This window comes from Manihot esculenta, chromosome 4 (assembly GCF_001659605.2).
Source record: "Manihot esculenta cultivar AM560-2 chromosome 4, M.esculenta_v8, whole genome shotgun sequence".
Taxonomy (NCBI): Eukaryota; Viridiplantae; Streptophyta; class Magnoliopsida; order Malpighiales; family Euphorbiaceae; genus Manihot; species Manihot esculenta.
Window position 1 is genome coordinate 775,445 of NC_035164.2, and position 21,697 is coordinate 797,141.

The following is a 21,697-nucleotide window of genomic DNA, read 5'->3' on the forward strand; positions in this document are numbered from 1 at the left end:
AGGTTCGGCAGCCGAAGGACTTTCGGCCGCCGAACATGGCTGGGGAGGCAGCCTTTCGGCTGCCGAAGCTTGCCCCCGAAAGGAGACTTTCGTCTCTGTCTGGCAGTTTCGGCCGCCGAAGGTGCCGCCGAACCTGCCTGACTTTCGGCTCTGGAGGGACTTTCGGCCGCCAAACCTGCCGCCGAAAGTGCCCTGTCCAGGCCTCATTGGCATGATTTTGTATGGTTGTTTCATGATGTTTTAGGGGGTTTTTGGGGAGTAGTTTATAGTTATGTTCAGGTATGTTTGGTCCCTCATTTGAGTCCACCTGTGTAGGTTCGGACCCGAGGAACCGAGGACCCCAGCAGTGAGTTCAGCTGCTTCGGTGTTGTCAGAGTCAGCCAGAGGTGAGTGGAACTAAACTTAATCCTTTAAATTGAGAAATTAAATGTTTTATCATGTTTCATGCATCATGATTATGCAATAGGATGATTGCATTAGATTTCACGAATATGCCGCATTGCATCGATTGTTGTTGATGTGGGTGAATGTTGGATGACCCAATTAGTCCATGACAGGAAGACCAGGACCCCATTCTACGGCCTGGCACAGAGTAAGGAAAGACCAGGACCCCATTCTACGGCCTGACACGGTTATGGGACTCGAAGACCAGGAGCCCAGATGAGGCCCTGGGGCAATGGTAAGTAATGTATGTATGACAGGAAGACCAGGACCCCATGCTACGGCCTGGCACAGAGTTAGCTTGGACTAATTGGTGACAAGTTCACCCAACCCTTATGTGAATTGTCTGTGTTATGATGCATTTCATTGAAGCATAGTGTTAATATGTTTTATGGTTCTACTCACTGGGCTTTTAGCTCATCCCTCTCCCTTTTCCCCCAGGCTTGCAGGTACAGTATAGAGCAGGAGTCCGGATAGAGTAAAGAAGTCATGCTTATGTAATAGCTAGCAATGGACATGATCAAATTGTAATGTAATGTCTTAATCAGTATAGTTATGTAATGAGATGATGTATATGGATGTTAGTGGTGTGATTGACCATAGATAGTTGTTATCCCTTTTCAATTACATGATCGTAGAGATTTTTATGATGTTTATGTAAACCAACTCAGCATATGTTATGTCACCCATTGGGGGCACTGATGAGATCCCACAGAGGGATCAATGTTATGTTAATGTTTATGCACAGGTTGAGTTTGGTTGATGTTCATGGAAAGAAAAGTTTTAATTTTTATGTATGTTGTTGATCATGTATGGGATTAAGCAGGTTTTCAGGATGCATGTCAGGCTTGCTACGGGTCCCGGCGGCCTTAAGTCGACCCGGATCCTAGCCGGTAGCGGTCCGATTTTCGGGTCGTTACAGAATGGTATCAGAGCCCTAGGTTCATATGGTCGGACCTAGAGTGTCGGGCTCATAGGTGTTATAGAAGGTCAAGCACAATAGGAAAGATCATGTCCACTAGGATAGGATGTGGAGTCCTGTCTTACATAATGATGTGAAATGCCATGATTATATGCATGTGCATTAATGATATGTGATGTATGTGATGCGGGTTCATGTGTGCCCACATGAACCATATGATGCTAATGTTTATGTGATGTGCACTGTTTTTCAGAAAACAGGATGAGAGGAACTTGTCGATCTGCACGATTGACTGGAGTACCACCTGAAGATGAGGGCACGAGCGCCCGTCCTCCAGCATTGCCGAGGGCAATGTCTAGTAGGTCTAGCAGAGAAAGAGTAGCAAGAGACCCTAGAAGGTCTTTGGATCTGGGTAGAAGCAGATCAGTCAGAGGAACAGTTCAGGGAGGAGCGTCAGAGGACATGGGGGATGATATGGATGTAGAGCAGAGGAGGGATGGCAGTCTGGGAGTAAGCATGTCGGAGGAAGGTATGGGAGAATCCCAAGGAGGCACTCAGGCCTCGGGATTTGTTCAGCCACCTTACTACCCACCCTTCTCAACAAAACCCCGGGTATTCGATGGGAGGCACATCGGATTACCCTAGCTTCACTCCTTATCCCACACAGATGCCATACCCACCATACTACCCACCATACTCACAATACCCAATGTATCCACCCCCACCTTACTATCCAAATCCAGCAAACCCTACCTCAGAAAATGTTGCACCACCTCCACCACCTACAGAACCAGTAGCCCCAGTTACTCAACCTTCTAGACCTAGCTCAGCCAGTGGGAGCAAGGTCAGGATGACCGATTACATGAAACTGGGTGCCCCTCAGTATGAAAAAGGGGATGACCCATTTGTGTATCTTGAAAGGGTTAAAGTGATCACAGAGGAGATTGGGGCTGATGACAGCAGAGCCATTCAGATGGCCGGGTTCACGCTTAAGTGCAAGAAGGCACGAGAGTGGTTCAAGAATTATGTGAACCCGAGAGTGGACAGCATGTCCTGGGAAGAGTTTGCAAATGAGTTTACAGGTTGGGCTTTTCCCGATAGTTCAAGAGAATTGAAGATGATAGAGTTTGAACAGTTGAGGCAGACAGAGGATATGAGCGTAGAGGAGTACACCGACAGATTCTTGGAGCTGTTGCCTTTTGCTGGGCAGAGTTTGGACACAGATTCGAAAAGGTCAAGGAGGTATGTCATGAAACTTCATTCCAGGTATTCCTCCTTGATTCAGTCTGTGGACAGGGAGAGCTTCCATGCCATAGTAGATATGGCCAGAAAAATGGAGGCCAGTGCCATCGTTCAGGGGACAGTTTAGCAGACAGTGGCACAGCCTTCTGGTTCTAAAACTCCGGGTGGGGGAAGGTTAGATCCCTCTACCTTGAGTGCAGCAGCTTCAGGTAGTAAGAGATGGGGTAAACCCAAGGGTAAGAAGAATAAGTTCTGGAGTAAAGTCAAGTCCAGTCTGGGATTTGGGAGTGGCTCAAGCTCTGGTGCGGATAATGCAGTTTGTGCGAAGTGTGGTAGGCCACACAGGGGAGTATGTCGGTTTGGGCCGAACGCCTGTTTCAGATGTGGTCAGGAGGGGCATATGGCTCGAGAATGTCCAAGAGCAGTCCCGATGGCTCAGTCCCAGCAGACAGCTTCAGGCAGTGTAGCGCAGCCAGCGGCTCCAGCCATGACTCAGGCTAGTGGCAGAGGCAGAGGGAGAGGGGCAGCCTCTTCTTCAGCGGGTTTCAGAGGTGAAGGTCCATCAGCTCCAGCACGGATCTTCACAATGACACAGCAGGAGGCAGATGCATCTAACACCGTAGTGGCAGGTAACTTAATCATTGGTTGTTCAGATGTGTATGCCTTGATGGACCCTGGTGCATCTCATTCTTTTATTGCTCCGAGAGCCGTGGGGAGGTTAGGTCTGATGACTTCTGGGTTAGAGTGTCCTCTCTGGGTCAGTGGACCCAAGTGTGATCCATCAGTGGCAGAGTCAGTCTGCTAGTGTAGTCCTGTGTTTGTTGAGGGGAGATGCTTGTCCGCCGACCTAGTGGTTCTAGATTTGACAGATTTTGACGTCATTCTAGGGATGGACTGGTTATCTACCCATGGTGCTACCTTGGACTGCAGGGACAAGGTAGTCAGGTTCAGAGGTCAGGATGGGTCTGAGGTTGTCTTCAGAGGAGACAGGAGGGGTACACCTAGAGGTCTGATATCAGCTCTTCAGGCTCGTAGGTTGCTCAGGAGGGGATGTCAGGGGTATTTGGCTCATGTGAGAGAGCTTAGCAGTCAGGTTAGAGAGCCCGCCTTGGTGCCAGTGGTTAGAGAGTTCTTAGATGTGTTCCCAGACGAGCTGCCAGGTTTACCACCTGCTAGGGAGATAGAGTTCGAGATAGAACTGATGCCTGGAACCCGATCGATCTCTATCCCTCCCTACAGGATGGCGCCAGCAGAATTGAAAGAGTTGAAGGAGCAGTTGCAGGAGCTGGTAGACAAGGGCTTCATCCGACCGAGTACCTCACCCTGGGGTGCTCCAGTTTTGTTTGTGAGAAAGAAGGATGGATCCCTTAGGCTTTGTATCGACTACAGGCAGTTGAACAAAGTCACTACCAAGAACAAGTACCCATTGCCAAGGATCGACGATCTATTCGACCAGCTAGCAAGAGCGGGTTGTTTCTCCAAAATAGATCTGAGGTCTGAGTATCATTAGTTGAGGATCAGGGAAGAGGACGTGCCAAAGACAGCTTTCAGGACCAGATATGGGCATTTTGAGTTCCTTGTGATGCCGTTCGGGCTAACCAACGCCCCTGCAGCATTCATGGATCTCATGAATAGAGTGTTTAGCCAGTACCTGGATCACTTTGTTATTGTCTTCATAGATGATATCTTAGTGTATTCCAGGAATGCAGAGGAGCATGCCCATCATCTGAGGTTGGTTCTACAGACCTTGAGGGAACATGGCTTGTATGCCAAGTTCTCAAAGTGTGAGTTCTGGCTGAGGAGCATTTCGTTCTTGGGGCATGTAGTGTCAGAGAATGGGATAGAGATGGACCCCAAGAAGATAGAAACTGTGGCTAACTGGCCTAGACCCACTTCAGTGACGGAGATCAGGAGTTTCTTGGGTTTGGCAGGTTACTACAGGAGGTTCGTTCAGGACTTCTCGAAAATAGCAGCTCCTCTGACCAGGCTAACCAGGAAGAACCAGAAGTTTCTGTGGACTGACCAGTGCGAAGAGAGTTTTGAAGAGCTTAAGAAGAGGTTGACTTCAGCACCAGTTTTAGCTCTGCCATCTAGTGATGAGGACTTTACAGTTTTTTGTGATGCGTCCCGTGTGGGACTGGGTTGTGTACTGATGCAAAATGAGAGGGTGATTGCTTATGCTTCGGGGCAGCTAAAGAAGCATGAGTTGAATTACCCCACACATGACCTTGAGATGGCAGCAGTAATCTTTGCACTCAAGATGTGGAGGCACTACCTCTATGGGGTAAAATGTGAGATCTTTACAGATCATAAAAGCCTACAGTATATCCTGAGTCAAAGAGATTTGAACTTGAGACAAAGGAGATGGGTAGAGCTGCTGAGTGACTATGATTGCAAGATTCAGTATCATCCGGGTAAGGCGAATGTCGTGGCAGACGCCCTAAGCCGGAAGTCACTAGGTAGTCTATCCCACATCACGGCAGAGAGGAGACCAGTGGTGAAGGAGTTTTACAAGCTCATTGAGGAAGGTCTACAGTTGGAGTTGTGTCGTACATGTGCTTTAGTTGCTCAGATGAAAGTGACACATGTGTTTCTGGAGCAAGTGGCTCAGAAACAGCATGAGGACCCAGAGTTAGTGAAGATTGCCAGGACTGTTCAGTCAGGCAAAGACAGCGAGTTCAGATTCGACAACAAGGGGATCCTCCGCTATGGGAGTCGTTTATGTGTACCAGATGACATAGGGCTAAAAGGAGACATTATGAGAGAGGCTCATAATGCAAGATACAGCATTCACCCCGGAGCCACCAAAATGTATCAGGATCTGAAGAAAGTTTATTGGTGGCTAGCTATGAAGAGAGAAGTGGCATAGTTTGTGTCAGCCTGCGAAGTTTGTCAGAGGGTGAAGCTGGAACATCAGAAGTCGGCTGGAATGCTTAACCCGCTACCTATTCCAGAGTGGAAATGGGAGAATATAGCTATGGACTTCGTAGTGGGGTTACCGGCGACGTCCAACAGATTGGACTCCATATGGGTGATTGTGGACAGACTCACCAAATCTGCTCACTTCATCCCTGTCAGGAGTGGCTACTCTGTGGACAAGTTGGCGCAGGTGTATGTTGATGAGATCGTCAGACTGCATGGGGTTCCTGTTTCTATAGTGTCAGATAGAGGACCCCAGTTTACCTCCAGGTTTTGGCGGAGTCTGCAGGATGCCATGGGTACCAGGTTGGATTTCAGTACTGCCTTCCATCCACAGACAGACGGACAGTCAGAGAGGACCATCCAGACCATAGAAGATATGCTGAGAATGTGTGTGCTAGACTTTGGCGATTCTTGGAGGCAGCATCTACCTTTGGTGGAGTTTGCCTACAACAACAGCCATCATGCTAGCATCGGGATGGCTCCATATGAAGCTTTATATGGAAGGAAGTGCAGGTCACCTGTTTGCTGGGAAGAAGTTGGAGAAAAGGCCTTGGCAGGGCCTGAGTTAGTAGAGATCACCAGCAGGGTGGTACCCTTAATCAGAGAAAGAATCAAGACTGCTGCAAGCAGACAGAAGAGTTATGCAGACATCCGCAGAAGGCAAGTAGAGTTTCAGGAGGGGGATCTGGTATTGCTTAAGGTGTCTCCAATGAAGGGAGTGGTTCGGTTCGGGAAGAAGGGTAAGCTGGCTCCGCGGTACATCGGACCCTTTGAAGTCTTGCAAAAGATTGGGAATGTATCGTACAAGCTAGATTTGCCTGCTTCTATGGCAAGAATCCATCCGGTTTTCCATGTTTCAATGTTGAGGAAATTTGTGTCAGATCCGGGCAAGGTTCTTAGTGAGCCTGATGTGGAGATCCAAGAGGATCTCACCTATGTTGAGCAGCCGGTACGGATCCTAGACACCCAGATCAGAAAGCTAAGAAACAAGGAAATCCCGATGGTGAAGGTCCTGTGGAACCACCACAATATGGAAGAATGCACTTGGGAGACACGGGAGTCTATGCTCCGGCAATATCCTCATCTCTTTTAAGGTTAGTCTCTATGTGTTTTATGTTGTATGCCTTGCATGTGCTAGTTGAGGAACATTCGGGGACGAATGTTCTTAAGGGGGGGAGAATGTAATACCCGGCTAGACTCCGGTATCGGAATTCCTACCGTCCGGTGGAATCTCGGATGTCGGAAGTCTCTAGTAGGGTAAAACCATGTTTTTATAAAATGTTTTAATGTGTTTTATGTTTTAAGCATGAAAGAAAATGAGTTTTTGCATGAAAATAGCTTTGGAGGAAAGCTCAGGTTCGGCCGCCGAACCTAAATTTCGGCCGCCGAACATGCATGCGTTGCGGGTGTGCTTTAGGCCCCCGAAAGCATAAGTGAGGGAAGTCCAGGTTCGGCCGCTAAACCTCAAGTTCGGCCGCCGAACCTCAAGTTCGGCCGCCGAACCTCAAGTTTGGCCGCCGAACATGGCATGCATGCGGAGGCACATTCGGCCCCCGAACGTGGTCTGGCCAGCCACTATAAAAGGGTCCCTTAGCCGAAAACGGGCGAGCTTTTTCCCCATTTTCGGCCAAGGTGAGTCTCTGCCGCCCCTCACCCATCTTTGACGTCTTTCCTCTAGATCTTTCAAGTTTTTCACTTGTTTTAACTTTGTTTTGAAGATTTGAGCTTTTGAGCAAAGTTTTGGAGCTTTGAGGTTCAAGAACTCAAATCTCTCCCAACCCCAAGTTTGGTCGCCTCTACTCTCGATCTTCAAGAGGTAAGAGTCGATCTCTAGCTTATATTATGTTTCAAGTAAGTTTTATGAAGTTCATGGGGGTAGAATGCATGTTTAGGTTATGGTTATGTTTATGGGTATAAATGTATGTTCTTGAGCAATGTGGATGCTTGATGTGTTGTAGATGGGGTTTATGATGGTTTGAGGCCCCTAGGAACATGTATGCTTGTGTTTGTGTGTTGTAGAATAGGTTTGATGCATGTTGGAAAGGTTTGGAGGCGAAATGTGCATAGGGAGCCAAGTTTCTGCCCTTCGGCAAAAACCAGGTTCGGCAGCCGAAGGACTTTCGGCCGCCGAACATGGCTGGGGAGGCAGCCTTTCGGCTGCCGAAGCTTGCCCCTGAAAGGAGACTTTCGTCTCTGTCTGGCAGTTTCGGCCGCCGAAGGTGCCGCCGAACATGCATGAGTTTTGTCTCTGTCTGGGAGTTTCGGCCGCCGAAGGTGCCGCCGAACCTGCCTGACTTTCGGCTCTGGAGGGACTTTCGGCCGCCGAACTTGCCGCCGAAAGTGCCCTGTCCAGGCCTCATTGGCATGATTTTGTATGGTTGTTTCATGATGTTTTAGGGGGTTTTTGGGGAGTAGTTTATAGTTATGTTCAGGTATGTTTGGTCCCTCATTTGAGTCCACCTGTGTAGGTTCGGACCCGAGGAACCGAGGACCCCAGCAGTGAGTTCAGCTGCTTCGGTGTTGTCAGAGTCAGCCAGAGGTGAGTGGAACTAAACTTAATCCTTTAAATTGAGAAATTAAATGTTTTATCATGTTTCATGCATCATGATTATGCAATAGGATGATTGCATTAGATTTCACGAATATGCCGCATTGCATCGATTGTTGTTGATGTGGGTGAATGTTGGATGACCCAATTAGTCCATGACAGGAAGACCAGGACCCCATTCTACGGCCTGGCACGGTTATGGGACTCGAAGACCAGGAGCCCAGATGAGGCCCTGGGGCAATGGTAAGTAATGTATGTATGACAGGAAGACCAGGACCCCATGCTACGGCCTGACACAGAGTTAGCTTGGACTAATTGGTGACAAGTTCACCCAACCCTTATGTGAATTGTCTGTGTTATGATGCATTTCATTGAAGTATAGTGTTAATATGTTTTATGGTTCTACTCACTGGGCTTTTAGCTCATTCCTCTCCCTTTTCCCCCAGGCTTGCAGGTACAGTATAGAGCAGAAGTCCGGATAGAGTAAAGAAGTCATGCTTATGTAATAGCTAGCAATGGACATGATCAAATTGTAATGTAATGTCTTAATCAGTATAGTTATGTAATGAGATGATGTATATGGATGTTAGTGGTGTGCTTGACCATAGATAGTTGTTATCCCTTTTCAATTACATGATCGTAGAGATTTTTATGATGTTTATGTAAACCAACTCAGCATATGTTATGTCACCCATTGGGGGCACTGATGAGATCCCACAGAGGGATCAATGTTATGTTAATGTTTATGCACAGGTTGAGTTTGGTTGATGTTCATGGAAAGAAAAGTTTTAATTTTTATGTATGTTGTTGATCATGTATGGGATTAAGCAGGTTTTCAGGGTGCATGTCAGGCTTGCTACGGGTCCCGGCGGCCTTAAGTCGACCCGGATCCTAGCGCCGGTAGCGGTCCGATTTTCGGGTCGTTACAATTAGTGTTTTAATAATATTATGCAAACAAGAGGACAGTGATGCTAGTGATCCAAGTATGAATTTAGGTTAAAGTGTTTTTTGGTAAGCTTAGTCTCACTTTGATTGATCCCTTTTCTTGTATCTTCGTTTCTTCTTGTCTTTTTCGAGCGTGTCTCCACTGTCCTACACCCTAACCTGATTGCTACTTTGACACAAATAGCCAGTTTGTGGATACGAGGTTCTGATTCCTTTCAGGTGGCTATTTAATTCCTTTTGGCCCTTTTGGAATAAGATCCCTATTATTTTAGACTTTACTCACATAAGGATGTTGATATCAATTGAGCCTAACTGTCCCAAACTCTTTTGAACCTTGCTAGTCCATGAAACTAGATCCTGATTGGTCTCGGTTTCCTTTAAGCGGTATGTTATGAGCCTTTGTTATGTTTGCACTAGGCCTCTTCAATATGGGCCACTGTGTGCCCATCGGTTTGGGGCCCTTTGTTATTAGAAAGTATCAAGAATATTCATATGATAAATCGATAATTTCTTAGTCCGAGCACAGATGTTATTAAACGACAGATAACAACTATGTTTTATGCTATGAAGGGAGAGAAACGAATCATAGAGATACCTCCTACACAGCCTACTCCTCGAGCACAACCTATATCAGATGATCCTGACGAATTTGTTGACCTACCGAGGAGACCTAGGCAACTCACACCAAAAATTCAATGCTGATACACATACTACTCTCCCGGTAAATATCACAGTTCCGGCACCTGTTTCATTTCATACTCATCGACCATTTGGTGAGGTTAGACAATCATCAGCATGACTAAGTGCTCTACAAGACAGTGGATCAAAATACACTTCTTGGATGCCTGGTAGTTTTATGTTATTACCTCAAATTACCTCAACGCAGTGGTCCTTTTAGCAACCTGCTATTCAAGATTATCCATATCATATGCAAACCCTCGGACGTGCTATTTTTAATACTTTTGCCCGACATGCCAATTCTATTAATGTTTTTTGTGTTAGATATTCTGTGATATTCATTTATCTAGTCTAGGAGCACAATAATTTTCAAACATTTTATACGGTACACGTCGGGATGACTGACCCTGCTTCTAGCTCCATTAACGCCACCGGAATTTACCCAAACAAGTACCAGCAGTAGCCTAGCAAACGGTAAGAATTCGGACCCCTGCACGGCTGTTTTAATTCCCAATTGGGTTGGTATCATTCCTGTCAATTTGTTGTTCTCTAGTGACAATGCAGATAGCTTTGGCATCAAGGCCAAAAACGTGGGTAGAAATCCTTGAAGCTGGTTGTTGCTTAAATCGATGGCTATCAGTTCACTCTGACTGGTGGTCGAAGTAGCAATAGGTGTTGGTGATTCTATGGCTGTGAAGTAATTGAAAGAGAGTGAGCCGTTAAAGAGATGGGTGGTTAAAGAGAAGGGAAGGGGCGGAGCCGCTGAGTTTATTGTGACTCAGATCCACTACTTGTAAATAATCCTAAGTTTTTGAAGCTTTGTGGGATGTTTCCTTCCAAGCTATTGTTTCTCATGGAGATTTGAACCAAAGATGATGAAAATTGAGCTGGGACTTTACCGGATATGGCATTGTCACTAGCATTTAAAAAGCAGAGGCTTTTCAGAGAAGCCAACTCGGGAAACTCACCATTTAGCTTGTTCGATTGAATTTAGCCTTCTTAAGCTAATTAGACCATTGAAACTTGCAGGTATTATGTCTTCAAGAATGTTATCGAGACATAGCTCCTCGAGGTTAGAGAGTGAGCCAAGCGACACAGGTATATGGTCGAAACATCAGTTTCTTTAAAGGCTAAGTCGACTCACACGAGTGAGATTGGAGAATGACTCGAGAATTTGGCCATGAAATTATTACTTGACAGGTCCGTAGTCTGCAATAAGGGAGGTTTCATGAAATGTTAACAAGGGAGTCAGAGTAACTAGCCTGATTAAGACTAATTTCGGTGACTCTACTAGTGTCTCTACTAGTGTCGGAGATAACAAGGTCGCACTTGACCCACAGGTGAACTACTCAGGGTGTCATTGAGAATAAAATTAAATATTTTTTTTTTTCATTTTTGTAACAAAAAAAAGATGAAGAACTATTTTATTAAAGAGAAAAAAGTTAAGATATTTTAATAAATTTTTAAATATATAAGAATTAATTTATTAATAATTATATTATTTAAAAATTAAATAATAATTTTTTTACAAATTAAATTTTAATAATAATAGATATTATCTAATAATTTAATTTAATTTAATTTAATTTTTTACTAATAAATAACAAATTAATAATTTAATAATAAAAAAGCTCACTTTTTCATTTAATAATTTTTTAACCGTACAAATTCGATTGTATTGAAAAGTCTAAGGAGCAATAAAATATAGCCTAATAAGGGAGACCAACTCAATAAATGCCCTTACGAAATGGAAAAAAAAAAAAAAAAGAAAAAAATTCTAGAGGCCACCAAAACCCACAACTCTAAAGAACTCTAGAAGCCTAAATACAGTCTAAAAAAATCGGGAACACTCTTTGCACTGAAGCCTAAAATATGTTAAATATGATAATTTAAGTTTTATAGATTATTATTTTAATTTGATTGGTCAAATAATATTTATTAAGATTTTACATTGAAAAAATTCATAATTTTATGATTTTTATTTAAATTTTAAGTTACGTTAGTTTGTATAAATACTGATGTGATTAATAAAATCCTAAAATTTCAGTCTCAATTATATTTATTGTTTCTCCTCATTTAAAAGCTAACAATTTATATAGGTTTGCACTAAGATTTAGAGTCTCCACTTCTTCATCTCCTATTTAAAAAAATCAAAAAAAAAAAAATTTGAATTCATGTTTAATTTGAAAATAAAAATTGACAACTGCTCCATCCATGTGCGTCTATAAATAGACATGAAATCGTGGCCCTGCAATGGGCACATGATCGCAATCTCTCTAGTATCTATCTCCCTAATTTTGGTATTGCAAACTTGCAATGGAACTTGGAAGTATCCTTCAGTTTCTTGAGAACAAAACCATTCTTCTCACTGGTGTAACTGGGTTTCTTGCTAAGAGTATTCTCTCTCTATCTACTGCAAATTGAGCATTTATTTTTCGACTTATAGTATATACAGTAATTTTGTTGTTCTATATATATAAATTCAGCTTTTGTAGAGAAGATATTGAGGGTTCAACCAAATGTAAAGAAGCTTTATCTTCTATTAAGAGCTGCAGATGCTACTTCTGCTAGCTACCGCTTCCACAATGAGGTAATTTATATAAGGTCTTCCAAATGTTTGATCTTATATCTATTAGACTCCTTAGTTCCTTCTTATAAGATTTGTGAATTCAAAACTATATATATATATATATATATATATATATATGATCGAAATGAAGTGATTTTAATGGATGATAATCTATCTTAATTAATTACCTTTTGATGCCCACATCTTTCATGGCATGTTTAATTTCTGTTTCTGGAGCTCCCTCAGCTGTGAGTTCGTCTAAATTTGTATCTATCAGTTTCTTCTCATATTCAATATCTAGTCCAGAAACACCATTGAGTGTCTCTCCCAAGCGATGGGGTTTTTCTGGTATGATTCCTGACCTTTCTCCACAGACATAAGCTGAAAACACATTTGCCCATTGTGGATTCATAAGTAGTCAATATTATAGCATTAGAAATGCCAAACAAAAAGCAATTTGAGACTAACCAGTAGATATTTGGACAAATAACTCACTTTTAGGCAAGTTTTGGCAAAGCACATAGCATTCTTAGCTCCAATGGTGTTGGTGCCAAATGCGATATCCTATCTGCACCACAAGAGGATGAGGAGGAGGAATTAGAAGAAATGATTGAGTTTGTTGTTGGTTACCTTTCATAAAAGTTGGTAGTGGCTGCAGAATTAAGTACAATATCCAATTCATTCATCATATCTTCTCTCAAGGAAGAGTCTTTAATTCCCAAGTCCTCATAACAGACATCACCACAAACAACAGTAATCTTTTTGGCTATAATAGCATCAAAATTTGCACCCAGTGTTTCCTTTGCAACTCTAAACAAGTCCTTATAAGAAGGAACTAAGGAGTCTAATAGGTATAAGATCAAACATTTGGAAGACCTTATATAAATTACCTCATTGTGGAAGCGGTAGCTAGCAGAAGTAGCATCTGCAGCTCTTAATAGAAGATAAAGCTTCTTCACATATGGTTGAACCCTCAATATCTTCTCCACAAAAGCTGAATTTATATATATAGAACAACAAAATTACTGTATATACTATAAGTCGAAAAATAAATGCTCAATTTGCAGTAGGGAGTGAGAGAGTACTCTTAGCAAGAAACCCAGTTACGCCAGTGACAAGAATTGTCTTGTTTTCAAGAAACTGAAGGATACTTCCAAGTTCCATTGCAAATCTGCAATACAAATAATTCCTTATATGCAGGAGTTTTATTTATAAATATAAAATTGACATGTTTGAAACTTAAAGTGTTGAACATGTTAACTTCACGGTTATAACTTCACAGAATAAAATTTCTATATATTCTGAATTTGAAAATATTTTTAAGACAAATATAATTTTTATTTTTTTTTTTCATGATTTAAAAAAAACATCTGTAACGTTGTTTGTTGTTTTTTTTTTTTTTCAATATTGTAATTCTCATAACGAAGTGATGATCCAGTTGGTGATGCTATGCAATGAAAAATTAATGCATTACCGTGAAGAACTTGGAAGTTGTATCAAAAAGTGGTTCCATAATCTCTCACAGTGAGCATAGTCGAATGAAAATAATTTTAATAAATTATATTAAATATTTATATATAGATTTATATATTTATTATATAAATTTTAATTGATTATATAAATAGGATATAAATATTTAATTTAATCCTTTTATCTTCTCACTAATAATAATTTAATTTTTACATTTTTAAATATTTAATCGCTTCATTTTTTTTTTCTTAGAATTAGTGGTTCTTTCATATAATCTAATCATTAGTAAGCATTCAAATCCATCGTCCAAAGAAAAAGAAATTTTTTAAATGACTAAATTACCTTTCTTTATAATCTCTATTCCTTTCTCTCCATTCTCTATCCCTCCCCAATATTTCAATAGTAGTGAAATCCAAAAAAAATAAAAAAATTCACATTACCCATTACCTATACAAAATAAATACAAAAATTTTGAAGAAATTTTCAACCAACAATTCAAACAATAGAAATTAATTTTCAAACATCTATTGATACAAAATCTCATTTCAAGATATTACTCCGTTCGTGTCCATTTTTTTTTTATTATCTCAAAATTATTATTCATTTTTTTTATGAACTATAATAACATATAAATTAATTATTATAATTCTATTTAATTTTATTTTATTTTATTTTCAATAAATCTCCAAAACATCTCTTATTATTCAATAAAATTTAATATATTTAAAATGGATATAATTAAAAAATTAATAAAAAAATCAAATAACTTTTATATCATTTTTTATTTGATTTAGAATGATTAATCCAACTTTTAAATCCATTTAAATTTATTTTTTAAATGATCCAAAATGGTAAATTCAACTTATTTAATAATTTTTAGTCAAGATGTTATAAATTCTTATACTTTCATTTTTTATGACGGATGTAGGATTAGACAACTCATTAATAAATATATTACCAACAAAATAATATACTAATAATCTAGAAAAATTTTATAGTAAGGAGAATAATTAGCTAAGTTAGCAAAAGTACAAAACTAATTTGCAAGTCATTGAAAAATAATATAGAAATAATTAAGGCTAGCATCAGCAAAAGTAGTAGAAAATTTGAAAGTATTTCTTTTTTTTTATTATTATTATTGGATTTGTAACTAAGGCTCATTTAATTTCAGGAAAAGTTTTTTCATATTTTCTGACATTTAAAATAGTTAATGACAAATTTTCTTTTAGTGAAATAGAAGATTAAACTATCTTTTAAAGGAAAATTATTTTTTTAACAAAAAAAAATTATTTTCTTAATTTTAAAACATTTATTTGTACACATGGCCTAATTTGATCTGGTATTAAAAGTGTATCACTAACATGATAATTTTAAAAATTAAGTTCCATTCCCTCAATCTCACAATAAATAAAAAATTATTAACATCACTATACTTTCTATATATACATTTATTAACATCTTTTTTTTTAATATTGAAATCAAACCATTGAAAATAAGTTAGTTTTTAGTAACCTTTTTATAAATAATTATTTTCCATGAAAATTATTATTATTTTTCGGAAGGCGATGGCGATGGCCATGGCTATAAATAATCCAAAAGCAAAGCGGCATCGAGTAATCAAAAGTGATCCAATCCAATAAAGGACCTAAGTGAAATAGGGGATGGTGGGTTCAATGAAAAGGAACCATGACTATGCCTAACAGGCTACCGAGCCCTGCTTGCAAAGTTTTTTTTTGATGACTTACGCTGTGTTGAAAGAACATCTGCAGGATTCGATCGATTGTGTAAAGAAGTAGCAATGGAATTAGGGAAAGTATGTAATTTAGACTAACAAAAGATCATGCCATCTTTGGACCTCCACCCACTCGTTCATGCAAGCCGAGGAGTAGGAAAAATTGATAAAGTTCTTCAAAGCTCCTTCCCTTTATTTTAGATTGTAATTTATCTCATGGATTGGTCAAAATCCTAGCAGAATGCCTTACTGAAAGTAGACAAAGGTGTCTTCTATACATGCATGCATGACACTACAAATACAAAAAACAATTAGATCTTACTCAAACTCTCTAAATATTCTTACTCAAAGTTTTCTAACTTAGAAAAGGTAAAAAAAAATATCTATATCCATATACGAGTGGTGAGAGTGACCCATGACTAATAAGAGAAAAGGAAAACTGAGTCTCTGGCTAGGGAGAGGACTAGAGATGTCAATTGAAGAAACCTAACGCTACGCATAAAGATAGAAAAAAAAAAAAAAAAAAAAAAAGACATAAACCTAAGACAAAGGCGTTGGGTGTTTTTGTCCATACAAAGTGATATAATTAAAAATAATAATTCTAAGACATATAATAATTCTTATTTATGTTTAATAGAAATAAGGATAAAATTAAAAATATAATTAATAATCCTTAATTATTTGAAGTGACAAATAACTTCACATAAAATAATTAAAAAAAAAAAAAAAACAAGAAGGAAAGTAAAAGAAAAGGGAATGCTTTGCTTAAAGAGATGCCTAATTCTAAATTTAGTGTTTAACGAATTGGGATAATCTCTTATTTATAATGCAAATTTTACAAATCAAATCATATGTATAAGTGGGAAAGGAAATAAATAATAATAACCTGATGATAAGTTCATTCGAGAAATAATAATAGCCTGATGATAAGTGTATTCGAGTAAATTTGAGAGATCTCAGATTGAATTCTCACTCTCCATTTAAAAAAATAATAATAATAATAAATTTTTTATATTATAAAGATATTATAAAGATTAAATAACTATTTTTTGAAGAAATAAACATCATGTGATCATAGGCGGATGAACTAAACTAGGAGAAAGAAAAAAAAAATGCATTTAGTGATGATGGCCCACGTAGGATCCGATTAAGGAATTGTTCCTTAAACAGAACGTAACGTATAACATCCTAAATTAATTAAATAGTTATCATTATTAATTAAATGCAAAGAATAATTCATAATATTGGTATGATAATTTGATAAGTTTGAGCTCAAAGATGACACGTGTTGTATAAAGAAATTTAACAGTAATTTAAAATTACTATAAAAAAATATAATTTTTTATTATATATATAATAATATATTTAGAAGATTTATAATTTAATTCTTAAATATTATTATTATTAACAAGTCAGTCTCTATATTTTCAGAAACTTATTAAAACATTCTTATTTTTTATTTTTATCAACAAAATAGTAATTTCGTCTAAGTTAAAAATATAATAAATGACCAAATTACTCCCTTCTTTTCTCTTCCTCCTTCTTCTTCATCGATTCTTCCTCCTCTTCTTTGGTTCTTCTTTTTTTTATTTTTCTTTGATTCTACTTTGATTTTTCTTTTTATTCTTCTTTTTTAAGGAGGAGGGGTGATTTTTCTTCTTTTTTTTCATCATCATCATCTTGTTCATCTTCTTTTTCTCCTTCCTCATCATTTTCTTTTTTCTTTTTTGAGAAAAATGAGGAGAAAAAAGGATTATTTCGTTGACAGAAAAAAATAATAAGGACATTTTAATAGATGTGAGAAAAGATAGAAACTATTTCGTTAATAGAAAGAAATGATAAAGATGTTTTAATATATGTGAGAAAATATATGGATTATTTCATTAACAAAAAGAAAACGATAAGAACGTTTTAATAGATATGAAAAAAAATAAGAACGTTTTAATAAATTTTTGAAAATATAAGAAAGAACTATTTCGTTTACGGAAAGAAACGATGATGAAAGACTAAGAAAAAAAATGATAAAGATGTTTTAATAAATATGAGAAAAGACGGAAAGAAATGATAAGATGTTTCAATAAATATAAATAAAGATAAGAACTTTTTAATATATTTTAAAAAATTGTAAAAACTGACTTATTAATAATAATAATATTGAATGACTAAATAAAAAATTTTATTTGAGATCAAAATTTAAAATTTTATCACTTACTTTTTTAATTGAAAGAAAAAATAAAAATATTTCAATAAATTTTTGACAAAAAAAATAAAAATATTTTAATAAATTTTAATATTAATATTTCAATAAATTTTTTAAAAAAATATATATTTTAATAAATTTTAATATAAAGACCGACTTGTAAACGATCACAATACCTAAATCTCTTAATATATTTTAATAAATGATTTATCTTATAAAACTTTCACTTGATTCTTCAAACCGAAGAGAGTTTAATGCACTTCATTTAATTCTATATAAATGCGATAAAACAATTTAACAATTAAATGTACCCATTAATTAATATCAACTAAGCCAAACTGATCAAATTAATTAACTCCTTTTAATTAGGATCAACGTTCAACCAACCTCTGAACTGCATTCTATGCAATTGCAGCTTTCTTCCAATTTCCAAACCCTGTCACTCTCTCTCTGGCCTTGTGCCTCCATGGCTTCACGAGAGAATGAGATCATAAATTCGCCAACTTTCTTACAATTCAAACCACACAATAAATTCAAATAGCCTTTCAAGACAAAATTGCTGCTAATTAATAAACAGAAACCCTTGCTGCTTAATTTCTTTTAATAATAATTTGTACAGAAAAAGCTGCATGCATGCCTTAACAATGGCGGTGGGTTGTGGACGAAACTCGTTCTTTGATCGCAACTGGTAAGCCACCTTTCACAGTCGCAGTAAAACCCGGGGAAAATCTTGGTGCTTGATCCGGATCCAGGACCCGAACACTAAAGGATCTAATCACTGCAAGAGCTACGCTTTTCATCTCCACTAATGCCATTTCCTTCCCCAAACAAACCCTAAATCCAGCTTGAAAAACTGGGTATTTGTAAGGATTTTCTGCCACAAAAACCCCATTTTTTATCCACCTTTCTGGTTTGAATCCGATACAGTCCGGACCCCAAACCCGATCCATCCGACCCATTGCATATTGATGATATGTTACTCTAGTGCCTTTGCTTACAAATGTACCATCAGGCATTATATCATCTTCTTGAGCAAACTTAGAATCAAATTGCACAGGTGGGTAGAGTCTTAAGCTCTCGTGTATTGCTGCATTTAGATAATGCATGTCTCGCAATTGTTCATAGCTGGTGAGTTGCTGGTGACTCGGCCCCATGACTCGCTGTGACTCATCTCGAATTGCTGATTCAACTTCTGGGTGTTGAGATAAAAGCCACAAGAAACTTGTTAACCCTGAAGCAACCGTGTCACGACCTGCCAAAAGAAAGCTAATGACAATATCTCGAAGATACTTATCATCGTTGATTGAACACATGAATCTTGATAAAAGGTCTTTGTTATCGCTGAAGCCTTCTCTTCTCCGGTGATTGATCAACGATTGGGCGAGTTCATCCACCATCTTTATAGCCTCTGAGAGTTTCTTCTCGGAGCCTAAATTTAGCAACCTTTTCATCTTCCAAACAATTGGTGATGGTGCTAATGCTCTCTCTGCAGATAACTTTGAGGCAGTATCAAAAGCAAGAGCAAAATCTGAAATCGGCAAAGATAACTTAAGACATCCAGGGTCTAACCCGAAAGAAAATTTGCAAATATAATCGAAAGAAAAACTTCTGAACACATCTTGCAAATCTAAAGCCTCTTCTTTCTCAGCCATTGATGACAAAAGAGGAAACAATCTTTCTCGGATCTCACTCATAATGAGCTCAAAAGCATACATCCTTATGGACACACTACCAAGCTCTAAACTCGCCATTTTCCTTTGGAACCTCCAAGAATCGCCATCAACATTGAAAATACCTCTACCCAGAAGATCACCCAAGAGACCAGAGAAAGGTTTCCCCTTTGGGTAGTTGTCAAAATTTGTTTTGAGAATGTATTCAACGTTTTCTGGATTGGAAGTGATGATATTGCCAAGAACATGAAGATGAATCGTACCAGTGGGTGATTTTTTAAGAAGATGAGTGTACCAATCACAGAGATTAGGAAAATCTTTACTCCAAGAACCGGTGAGATAGCTCTTGCATGCCTCACAGTTGCACCAAGGCTTTCGCCTCAACACATAGATGATCAAAGAGAAGAAGGAAAACAATAAAGTAAAGCCAAAGAAAAGCAGAGAAAAAACACTGGGAACGGAACTCAACCATGGGGAAGAAGCATTCAACTCCATTGATGATGAAGAGAATTGAAAAGGTTGAAGAAAAATCAAAGAGAAAGGAAAGGAAAATTAAGGCGGTGAGTATCGATACGGAAGCTGCATTATATACAAATGGAGATATTAATAATGTGTTTTTTTTAATTAATTAATTAATTTATTTTAATATTATAATTACGGGAAGTAGTAAATAGCTGTTGACACCGAGCGGAGAGATTAAAGTGCATGAATTACACGTGCCGAAATTTCAGTAAATGTCTCCATCATGTCTTATTGCAACAGCCACTCAAACACGTGCTCTTTCTCGTCTCTCTCTCCTCGCCTACTTGGCCCGACAAGCTGTGTCAGTCGTGTCTGTTTTCATACTCCGCCACTTTATAGTCTTGATGTCGGCTTCCAGACGGCGTAGCCATTTATGTTCCATTTTATTTTTAGGGTGGAGCCATTAAAAAAGTGACTAAAGAAAACTACTATAAATATTTATTTATTTAAAGAGTAGTTGAATACTTTTTATTTTATTAATTGAAAAATATTTATTATATTAATTATTATTTTTTATAATTAGTTATTATAAAATTTTTTATTATACTTATTAATTATTAATCAAAAATATTTATTATAAAATTTTAAATGAAAATAAGATATTAAATTACCTTTTATATTTCTAGAAATAACATATTTTGTCATCACCCGTTCAAAATTTATTAGCTTCATTAAATTCATTAATTAAGAGAACAAAATTCTCCTGTTTTTTGAAATTTTAAATGTATTTTGTATCTTGTATTTAAACTCAAAGCCACTTAAGGTTAATGCTTACCCACCCTTCACCCACTTTTGTCGTATTGTGGCATGGCCGTTACATTTAAAATTATAAAATTAAATATTATTTTCCTACTTTCATTTTATTTTATATTTAATTATAAATACTATTATATATTTACAGACTTAATTTACTGATAAATTTACTTGAACAAATATAAAAATTTAAGATTTTACTATTTCAATTTTTATTTTAAAAAAAATTGTAACACTATTATGGCATGAATTCACTGGTCTGAAAAAAATAATAATAATTAACTGCACACATTGTTATTAGAATTTAAATAATTTGAATAGAATTATTAACTAATTAATAACATATGCAAAGTGATAGATTTGGTGATCTATCTTAATAACTAATTAGTTAATTATTCGGTTTGAAATTGATAGCATAATAGAAGTTTGATCACTTTTTCAAAATAAATTTAGTTAATTATTAATTATTAATTATTTTTATTTTATCAATTTAGTTGATAAGATTTTGAGATCTAAATAAAAATAGAGTTAAAGAGTGTCTAAACTTAATTTTGAGTAGGGCTGTAATCAAATCGAGTCGAGCCGATTAAAAAATAAATTTATAAGCTCGAATTTGATTTTGAATTCGACTTGAGTTTTATTTATAAATTCGAGCTCGATTCATAAAATAAATATTAAATTCGAGTTCGGTTCGAACTCGGTTTGAACTCAATTTGTAATAAGCTCGTTTATCACATTAACGAGTCAATTCAAATTCCATTTAAAAAGCTCGAATTTAAGTTTAAATTTGAGTTTGATTATATTATAAATAAATTCAATATAATTTAAATTTATTTAAATTATAAATGTAACATTCTCTGAATCCACAACAGTAGATATTGTCCGCTTCGGGTTCGAGGGCCTTTGCCCAGCCTTCCCCTTACGGTTTTGTTTCTGAGGGTTCACGCAAGTGTCCTTCCCTCAAAACGCGTCTACTGTGGTCGCTTGGGGCTTGCCTTTATAAGGCGTCCCCCCTCCTTACCTCTTTCCGATGTGGCAAGCCCCAAGAGACCACAGTAGACGCGTTTTGAGGGGAAGGACGCT

The 21,697-nt window shown here is 37.7% G+C and overlaps 1 protein-coding gene and 2 pseudogenes across 1 annotated transcript; all 3 read right to left on the reverse strand.

The window, feature by feature from the left end:
• Window positions 1-10,076: 10,076 nt before the first annotated feature.
• Window positions 10,077-11,914, reverse strand: LOC110613611 (annotated as a pseudogene).
• A 537-nt stretch (window positions 11,915-12,451) lies between these two features.
• Window positions 12,452-13,431, reverse strand: LOC110613612 (annotated as a pseudogene).
• Window positions 13,432-17,987: 4,556 nt separating this feature from the next.
• LOC110613283 (cytochrome P450 94C1) lies at window positions 17,988-19,909 on the reverse strand. The gene has a single exon (XM_021754334.2). The coding sequence runs from the start codon at window positions 19,832-19,834 to the stop codon at window positions 18,308-18,310; it is 1,527 nt and encodes a 508-aa protein (XP_021610026.1). The 5' UTR covers window positions 19,835-19,909; the 3' UTR covers window positions 17,988-18,307.
• Between the last annotated feature and the right edge of the window lie 1,788 nt (window positions 19,910-21,697).

What these genes read in the sequence shown, in the direction of transcription:
- LOC110613283 (XM_021754334.2), bottom strand. Translation starts at nt 19,834, where the DNA reads ATGGAGTTGAATGCTTCTTCCCCATGGTTGAGTTCCGTTCCCAGTGTT.